This window comes from Phoenix dactylifera, chromosome 14, assembly GCF_051530095.1.
Source record: "Phoenix dactylifera cultivar Ajwa chromosome 14, Ajwa_hap1_PhDact_Kaust_v1.1, whole genome shotgun sequence".
Lineage (NCBI taxonomy): Eukaryota > Viridiplantae > Streptophyta > Magnoliopsida > Arecales > Arecaceae > Phoenix > Phoenix dactylifera.
In genome coordinates, this window is record NC_143203.1 from 17,955,301 (window position 1) to 17,965,356 (window position 10,056).

At 36.9% G+C, this 10,056-nt stretch overlaps 1 protein-coding gene across 2 annotated transcripts; it reads right to left on the reverse strand.

The window, feature by feature from the left end:
• Positions 1-140: 140 nt before the first annotated feature.
• LOC108511792 (uncharacterized) lies at positions 141-9,244 on the reverse strand. Of its 2 annotated transcripts, none has more exons than XM_017846132.5 (7): positions 9,125-9,244; positions 7,971-8,102; positions 7,037-7,116; positions 6,176-6,337; positions 1,057-1,167; positions 819-885; positions 141-720 (listed from the first exon to the last, which is right to left on the reverse strand). In XM_017846132.5, exons 2-7 carry the CDS (start codon positions 8,089-8,091, stop codon positions 458-460), a joined length of 804 nt encoding a protein of 267 aa, XP_017701621.2. In that variant the 5' UTR covers positions 8,092-8,102; positions 9,125-9,244; the 3' UTR covers positions 141-457. The 2 variants fall into 2 exon arrangements, with proteins under 2 accessions (XP_017701621.2, XP_088566681.2); XM_088710555.2 differs by lacking the exon at positions 9,125-9,244 and adding an exon at positions 8,793-9,113.
• Between the last annotated feature and the right edge of the window lie 812 nt (positions 9,245-10,056).

Sequence of the window (10,056 nt, forward strand, 5' to 3'; positions counted from 1 at the left end):
TGGCTTTCTTAGTATGTTTGATCATTACGAAACTGCTCGAAGTTTTTAAAAAAATTTGAGATCAAACTGCAACAATATCTCATTTATGCTTATAGACAATTTGAATGCATACAATGGAGTGAACCAGCAAGTCACAACAATTTATCAACTGGGTTAATGGCATTAAGGGAACAGTGCAACAACAGTCTGTGACGAAGCGTGGAAACAACAAATTCATGACATCAACTATATAAAGATATTGAAGTCGAAACCTTGTATAATTTGACTTCGTGACGATCTATTCAGAATTAAAGACATGGTGATGCAAAAAGTTCGGCATAACAAGGGCCGCTAGGTTGTCACTAAATCCAAGTTGCTTGTACAGAGGTTTGTTGATCTTTCAAAATTTCCAATGTTCCCCACCAAAACAGGCAATGACTTTCGCAAGCAAACCAAAAGAAGACAACACAATGGATGTTCAAGCTGTCCCAGCCTCCTTCCGTTTCCGGCCCCACCTTGGTGTGGTCTCAATAAGCTGATGAGGAACAAGCTGCCTCTCCTGCCTTGTCAACTTCTTGAAGTTGCTGACCCTCAGCTTAGCGATCTTTGCCTCCTCTTCAGGAGTGATCTCCCTCACCACCACTGTCAGCCGGCATTTGGGTCTCACCATGATCCCGCTCCTCCCTTTGGCATGGTATGACAGCCTCTTCAGATAAACCCCTTTTCCAACAAAGGCTTCATCTATAGGAAGGAAAAGGAAATTACAAAATAAAATTTTAATTGAAAGGCCCGTAGCTTTCCATTTTGGCTACTCTAATAGAAATTGAGCATTGACTTACCAACAATGAGACGATCAGGGTCCAATCCATGATTATGCGCTGCATTGGCACGGGCTGAGTGGATTACCTGCAGGGGTTTAGATGGATAATTATAACATGAAAAGAGTAAATTCCAAGTACTAGCTAAGATATCGTATGCTTTCCCAGTTCAGTGGGAGAAACAAAATACTGTCATAAATACTATAGAAATTTGAGTCAAAATTTTTCATGAATCACATGTTATGCAAGTACAAAGCACCTGATAGACTGTCTTTGCAGCTCTTTTTACAGTTACTTGCAGCTGCAAAAGGGCATCTTCGACCTGCATTCCACGAACCAGTCTGGCCACCAGATTGACCTTCTTGGGACTCTGATACCACCATGCATAAAAATATATTTACAGATGGGAATACATAGAACATCAATTTCCGAGGGAAGAACAGGATAGGCATGTAATCTCAACCTATAGAACTCACGACCATCTCACTACTGTCTATGATCTACAAGAAAACTTCACCTTTTAATATAAACATGCATCAAGAAAGAATCGGAAAGTAACAAACTGGCTGTACAAGCAGGTTCAAAATGATCTTATACTGGCTGCTTTACAGCAGCCTCCTGAGTCGATGGCAACACTAAATGATTGATGCCAAATTCCTGACCAAGGCAGCTCTGGGGAAAAGAGGAACCTACCAAGAAACCTAGGAGGCCAACTGGCAAGTACGAATGCCTACCTTATTGGTTCTATAATTTAAGATCATGCAACCATGAGACTGGCTTTCTAAGGTTCCCCTAAACTGGAAATTGTCTAGATCTTTTTCCCTCAAAAGCAAGGTCTTATGTAGGAAAGGACATCTTACAGTTGAGGTGCAAATTACAAACTGATGAGACGACTAAAACACAACTCCCAATGAACAAGTTCCAAGAAATCTACAACAAAAATGATACATGACAACAATTGATATCATCCAAAACTGCGGCCATAGAATAGGACTTGACATGGTGCATATCAAGGCATGCATAGTGAGACAAGCAATTGATGTTACGCAAAACTACAGCATAAAATAGGAACTAATATGGCATGCATCAATACTCAACATTTAAAGGGTGTTATATAATGACAATTCAAAACAACTGGCTTCTAAAAACAGTTATCCTTTATGTACAGCCCTGAAATAACTCTAAGTTAGCCTCCTGCTTCAATGAGTAAGCTATACATGACTGAGTAAAAATCATATTGCTATATAATCCTTTCAGAACGGTTATTCCTAACCGTTAACATAATCTAAGGAATTATGCTAACTGTTCTGACAGTATGAAAAGGGTTAATATTGGAAGCAAAAAGTAACATCTATTACTAACCATTAACATGAGTTAACGGTTATTAACTTATGCTAATGAGTATCACAAAATATTCTAAATTAAGCCAAATAATTGCCTTAACCACCATTATTGTTCTAGTGAAACTATATGATTACAAACGAGTCCTTTAAAAGAAGCAGTGGTTCAATTAGATGTTACTTTTTGCTTCCAATATTACATACTGTCAGAGAGGTTAGTATAATTCCTTAGATTATGTTAACGGTTTGTAATAGCCGTTCTAAAGAATAATGCCCCTAATATGACACATTCTATCCAATATTAACTTATGACAATACTTTTTGCTTGCCATAATATGCTTCTAATGCATAGTCTCCTTGTATTGCTTTTTTTTAAACTAGATGTTACTGTGCTTTTGAGTACGATTTCATCCTACATAATACATTTCTTTTCAGAGAAGATTCCACCCCGAATAATTGAGGTGATGCATACCCACACTGTTTAGTGGACCAATATAAGTAACATTTAATTGAACCATTGCTCCTTTTAAAGGACTCGTTTGTAATCATATAGTTTTCACTAGAAAAATAATGGTGGTTAAGGCAATTGCTCAGCCCCAAGCATTAATTTGTATCTATTTAAGTCCTCTAAAGGACTTAGATACAAATAGATAATGTGACCTTTTGGCATCTCACTTTCTTAAAGGACCGTGGTAGCAAATACTTAAATCCACAGTATTTCTTTGAAACATTTGAAGGACCGTGGTAGCAAATACTTAAATCCACAGTAGACTAGTTTGGACCAAGGTTTGAAAGAAATGCTGTTTCCAGACTATGCAACCTTTTGGAGGCCTCTCACTTTGTTATCCCTCAATGTATATGTAATGCGAAAATGTGGACAGGTTCTGCATTCGAGATGTTGTCAGAAACTCCGAAGTACTCTGCATGAGGTTGATTTTAAATCCCAGTGATTTGAATTCGTATAGAGTCCCAACTCCATAGTGATTTGTATTAAATACATACAAATTAATGCTTGGGGCTGAGCAATTGCCTTAACCACCATTATTTTTCTAGTGAAAACTATATGATTACAAATGAGTCTTTTAAAAGAAAAAGTAGTTCAAGTAGATGTTACTTTTATTGGTCCACTAAACAGTGTGGGTATACATTGCCCCTATTATTCAGGGTGGAATCTTCTCTGAAAAGAAATGTACTATATAGGGCGAAATCGTACTCAAAAGCACAGTAACGGCTAGTTTAAAAAAAAACAACACAAGGAGACTGTATTAGAAGCATATTATGGCAAGCAAAAAGTATTTTGTCATAAGTTAATATTGGATAGTATGTGTCATATTAGGGGCATTATTCTTTAGAATGGCTATTACTAACCGTTAACATAATCTAAGGAATATACTAACCGTTCTAACAGTATGGAAAGGGTTAATATTGGAAGCAAAAAGTAACATTTCATTGAACCACTACTCCTTTCAAAGGACTCATTCAACAATCTGCTAGCATGAAAACCACGAGAGAGAGAGAGAGAGAGAGAGAGAGAGAGAGAGAGAGAGAGAACAGGGTAAAAGGTGAAGATCAGGCTGAAGAAAGTGAAAGAGAGTGATTATTTGGTCCTATCTTTGAAAAATAACTTGGAACACAAAACTTTATGTTACGAAAATTGTCTATAGCTTACAACTTTAAAGACCACCGAAACTCTAATGGTAAAGCATTATACTTGCAAATACTAAGAAGACGGGGAAGAAAGAAGACGAAAGATATGATGAGACAGAAAGGGAAGAAATGGAAGAAGAGGAGAAATACCATGATAATAGTAAAGAAGCCTACAGATTTTGAGTGGGCGTGGTTTTTAACAAGTCTTATGTTAGGGCTACTTTAGGTTATGCAAGCTTTGATAGGAACTCTTCTGATTGAGAATGCTTTCTAGGTCATATGAGTAGAGCATTCAAATGATTAGTTTAAAAAGCTGGAATTCAAATTAAAGAGTAATTTTAGAATTTTTGCTTCAACTAAAATCTGGTCTTAAGGTGCTGCCTCCCATAAAATAAAAAAATAATAAAAAAAGAACTTATTGCTACAAACCCTTCCATCTTAGACCCTAAAACTTTGATACCGTAACCTTCTTAACCATCCTAAAGCCCTAAAATCTCAAGAAATATTCAGTTTTCTTTCCAAGTTAGAGCAAATCAAGAAGAATTCTATCTAATATATGAGTGGGTGTGGGTGACACACGCAGAGATAGATAGATGGACAGAGAGATGAAGTCTCACTGTTTCAAAAGCCTAAAAAGCATGATCCACCCCCAGATTACATCTGAAACCATCAATAATAGTTTTCAAAGCAACCCTTGCTATTCAAAGTATAATTCCAATTTTGGTGATTATTATAAGCATCATCATGAGAGCATCTTAAGGGTGCAAGCGATCATCTATTGTATATGACTGAGCAAAAATTTCGTACAAGAGCACAATTTATTTTTAAATATTTTTACTGCATTCATCAGGATTCTAACAATATGCTGTTAAGACGATGTCCACTAAATATGGAACTGATCTTTAACAGGCAACGAAAATCGTTCCACCACAACATGGAGAGGAACAAAAAACATGCAAAAGATCAAAGAGTTAAAATAATTTTATTCAACAATTAATGGAACGAGAGAAGGAATTATATTGTTAATATGAGGATATTCCTACTAGATCCTCATCAATTTGACAGGCATTTACTTTATATGTTATACACAATGAAGTGAAAACAAATAATCTCAGTTGGATAGTTGAAAATATCAACAATTGTGTAAATCATAGGGTACCCTTTCAAAATTTTGGATGCTCAAGCTTTTGCAGTACAAAGACCTAAGTTGTTTACTGCACCCAAGTAATGTATTAAATTCGATCTTGGCCAAGTTTGTATCCTAAGATTGACTTATTCCTTGCAATCAAGTAATGATTTCCACTCCAAACTTTACTCATGGACACGAAAAGAAATGGCCAGAACACCATTAAGAACATCTAGAATCTAAAGAGACTTTATGTCTTTTCTTCACACTTGTATATGAAAGCTGTTAATTCTAACCTAGCAATTACTGATAATTTTATCAAATTTTATTTACTTAAATAATATGTTTAGCTCATTATTCATTATATGCATACATCAATACCTATTTGCACATACATAGATCAGATATAGATGTGTCCACATGACCGATTTAGAGGATTCACATATTGGATTCTTCTAGACACTTGAACATTTGACACCCATGTCACAAGTCCAAGTAACATTGCCCAAGAGCAGTTTTAGGGGTTTTTAGTGTTTATTTTTCAAGAGTTGTGCAATTTAACACTAATGGACTTTTTGGCCTGGAGAAAAAAAGATTTAATTGCTGCATTCTAACTTGACTTTACATCACTTTGATTTGAAACAAAGTATGATGCATTTGAGGTTCATTACTTGTGCCAATTATCCTAATTAATTGTTTGTACTATAATTATGTCGCTTTGAGGTTGAAGAAAATGTCAGATGATGCAATCTCTTTCAGTTGAAGAACTAATATCATAGGTTGATGTGTCTTGGCTTGTATTATAATTTCATGTCAATGCATCAGAAACCATCAAGAAAGGGGGTTGGGAGTATTACACGTGTTTGATCAAGTACAAGTACAAATGGTCCTCACACTTGTAGCCTGCAGGGATATGATCGATGGACAGTTGTATTGCTTGAGTTCGCTTTTCTTGCTTAAGATGTGGATTGGTGAGATGGTATGAAGTGTCAAGGAGTGTCATGAAATGTCCCAAGTGTCCAAGTTTGTAACACGTCAAAATCCAAAATTTGGAGTGTCCGGGCAACACTGCTCTTGGGTGGTAAGAAAGTTAGGTCCCATCCTCTCTAAAAGTAGATACAAAGCCAAGGCCTCATGTAGATGCTCTAACTAAAACAAGTTAAAGTAGCATACTGCAAATTCCATGCTTTCAGCAATAAATGGCTAAGGGATCATGATGAGAGTGGATAAGACCAAATTCAATGTTATGTTAGCACTGATTGCACCTGTCTGATATCCTTCTTAACAGCCTGTACCCTCAAGGGTTTAGAAGCCACAGTCTTTTTTTCTGTTTTCCCACCATCTCCCATGACTGGTGTCAGAGGGGAGGAAATAGGCACCATGTTTGCATATACTTCTGCCAACAAATTCCTTGAACTGAATATTCCCTGCAAAAGCAGAACATGAGGCCAAACTTACAGGATTAATAATTATATTCCACAAAAAAATGATTTCTGAAAATGAATGAGGGCACAATTACTGAGAGCGCCTGGCAAGGCAACTGAATCGCAGGAAGAAAATAAAATCAAACGCACTTTATGCGATATGCAGGATTCTATGATAGCAGTACCATCATAAGAAGGAGACACAAAGGAAAAAGACCAACATTGCCATTGCAGATTAGTATGAAAAAGGCATAAGCAATGAGTCTGTACTCAAAATTAGGAAACATCAGGTATCATGGCTGATCTGCTAATGCATCCAAAGAGATGATGCACAAACTGAATAAATCCAACATGGTTCTTGACTCTAAGTTAGAGTGGAAGGGCCATAACCCATGAGCCATCCTCGAAATCAAGAAACATGCAGTGTAATTTATAATGCCTCTAAAGAGACGATTGTGCAGACTGAAGGAAACCTATGCATAAGTAGGAAAGCATATTTGTATAATAATTAAACACCCAAAATGTCAAAATGCCTGTGCAAAAATTTTATGGTGTTCACTGGACGTGACAGATGAAAAATAACCAGGTCTTCTATTTGCCAATACCCATGTATATGCATCAAACTACCCCAACTATTTGGAAAATGAAAGCAGCACGTGAATTGTTTTGCACAAAGAGTAATTAAAGGTGTAGGACAATTACTGAGTGTTGTAGGTATTGATAGAAAGGTGTGGTTCTTCTGGTAGAACGATCAGATAATCTCCACGGATGTTTACAGTGGCCTGCAATGATTTTGTATGTCATTTTTGGTAGAATTAATTCTCGTCAGAATGGAATGCATCAAACAGAAAGTAGCTGCACTAAGAAACTAATTTTAAAAGCAGATAAAAAAATAAAATAGGAAACAGAACAATACTATAAAAAATCCTAAAAAGTACATCAGGCTAGTTGAAGAAAGTGTAGAGCTATGCATCAGTGTGTCGGTGCATGACAGAAAGATGTAGATAGATAGGAAAATGCATACATCTGAGACTAACTACTAGAACAGTGACTTAAATGTGGAAAGTAAAATGGGCCATACCTAGATACTGCTAAAAGTGAATGAAAATTTGTCAGATTAAGAAAAATGCTGCCCTCAATGTTAATGCTCCAGACTTCAGAACTGAGAGGTTCTTAGAAAGTTGAAATTGGCTGTCACAAACTCACAGTCTACCAAGGTTAATATATGTATTACTCCAGACTTTACTTAAAGCTTCACCCTTAGGATGTGCAATGGCAAAAAATTACACTAACAAAATCATTTTCTATAGCAGGTAGCTTTGAAGACACCTTCTTTTACTAATATTTCTTGAAAAAGAACAAAAAATGACAGGTCAAAATCATTCTAATATAAATTTTAGGAGTACAGCATGAAAAGAGATGATTTATCAGTCAAGGTCAGAGGTCCGAAGCATTTTGTATATTGCAGCATAATTTGCTTGGTTAAAAGTTAGCTTGAATTTCTAACCAAAAAAAGTTAGTTCAAATTATGATAAATTATAATCATAACCATCAAATATTGTCTTTGAACCTATAAAATAAAGAAAGTTGTAAAGAGCAGTTAAAATATAATGCTATGCAGAATATTGAACATTACCTGGTAATGGAGAAGGCTTTGGACAGGTTCTATATGGAAAGGCACATGATCCACGATTTTGCTCCACCCTGGTGGCAGCATGGCGAAGGACAGAGCGCAGATACCTTTGCCATCCCACCATGACTACAAAACCTGGGCAGATTTGTCCAATCAATTTTCTATAAGATTTGCTCGCTCAATTGTAACAGTATACAAGATACAAGAAAAGAACCAATTGTAGCAGCCTATTTCACATGTATCTTAATACCAAACCTGTATTTGAAAACAATCACATGTTCATCCCCCAAAGACATCATATGACTTTAGGAGATCACATTGGATGTTAATATTCAAAATAAGATCAAATATGATCATTCAAACACTTTGGAGACTACAAATGCTGGAATGTGAAGGGCATATTGCTTTTACTACATAGCCATCCATACCTAAGCCCTCAAGATAGTAATAGCATTAATAAGCATGCATAATTTTCATAAGTTATTTGTACTTTATGGTGGTGATGCAACTTTATACTTCAAATAATTCACAACACGACATTATACATCAAATTCAAAAACCTGTTACCTCAACAGGTAAAAATAAAATGCATTCGGATTTGTGTAAACCAAAGTTACTTGTTTTAGTGGTAGCAGTAGATCTGTTAAGATTCATTCACAAAAAGACAACATCTTATGGGGGGGGGGGAAATCAAAAACTCATTCCCAAACATTAAAACATCACTAAGAATGCATTTAAATTTGCATAACTAAAGGTGTTTTACATGAACTCGTTCACATGAGAAAATCCTTTAAGAAATCAATCCAATCGATGCTGATATCTTACTGAAATTACTTCGAAATTTTCACAAACTAAAGCAACTGAGTCGACAGTCGCAGCCCAAAGCACCTCGAGATGTCATAAGCTCCTCCCTCCCTCTACATCATTACAAGTGCCAGGAAAAAGAAAATGTAAAGCTGCTATCTTTATGAGTCCAATATACCGGATCATTTTTCCACCAACAACCTCAACAGAGGATACTTCGATCTCAAAATCCCAAAAGAAAACAAGGAGAAGGAGAAAAACTATAAAAAAAAAAAAAAAATGTGTGCGCGTGACCCCGGCAAGGAGACAGAAAGATAAGGAGAGAGAGGGGGGGAGAGAGAGAGAGAGAGAACCACTGGGTGGCGAGCGGATGACGCGCGGCGGCGGTCCCCAGGACGGGCGGCGGCGGGTTTAGAAGACGAGCCAGAGTTCTGTCCTCGGGTTGAGACCTAGGGGCGCGGTCAAGGATGTTGGTATCGCGCCGCTTAGTCCGGGTTAACCCCAACCCAGTCCACCCGAGTCAACCCGTCATTTCGTCGAGTTGCGCCCCTCTCTCAGCTGGGTTGGGCTTTGACCCAAACTGAAGCCCAGTCAATCCTCATACTTGTGGGCCAATAGAAGCCACACTCTTCCAAAAGCCTACGGATATCGTGGAGCAGTGGTCTTCCGCCAGCAACACAATTCCGACCCTGAACCCACTTTATCACTGTAGCTGTCACGCCCCCGGCCCGAGATCGCGAGCCGGGGGTCCGAGCCAACCGTCGCACACCCGTAGGAAACTCTTCCCACGAGCATGCAAGGCATCTTAACCAAATCTCAAAAATGTAACTAAATAATTCAACTGAAATAAAGGCAATCTTATTCCATTGACTGACATAAATTATAAAGTCTCACAGTTCTAAATACACAGCGAAACAATAAAGATAAAACATCAATTTAAATAAAACCTAATATAAGATAACTTGTGCCATAATTCTTTTATTCGCTCTTCCATATTGTAAAACTCCGGATCGAGCTAATTTTTCAAATCTGTAAAAATAGTAAGAAATCGTATAATGAGCTAGACAACCCAGTAAGTAATAAATACTTTAACTAGACAATTCATATAAAAACATAAAATCTAAATACAAATTACGATGAATCAGAATAAAGACATAATCAACTTCTTTTCAAACACAAATCCGTTGAAATCCGTATCTTTCAAATATCCATATACATAATCATAAATTTGATTCGAAACAAATCACATTCATCTCAACAGCCTTTAACTACGACCACACTTATA

Excerpts from the sequence above, each read along its gene's own strand:
- LOC108511792 (XM_017846132.5), bottom strand. The coding sequence starts at position 8,091 with ATGGTGGGATGGCAAAGGTATCTGCGCTCTGTCCTTCGCCATGCTGCC. Across the intron at positions 7,117-7,970 it reads AAAGCCTTCTCCATTACCAG|GCCACTGTAAACATCCGTGG; the intron begins GTAATGTTCAAT and ends AAATCATTGCAG. Across the intron at positions 6,338-7,036 it reads ATCAATACCTACAACACTCA|GGAATATTCAGTTCAAGGAA; the intron begins GTAATTGTCCTA and ends CTGCTTTTGCAG.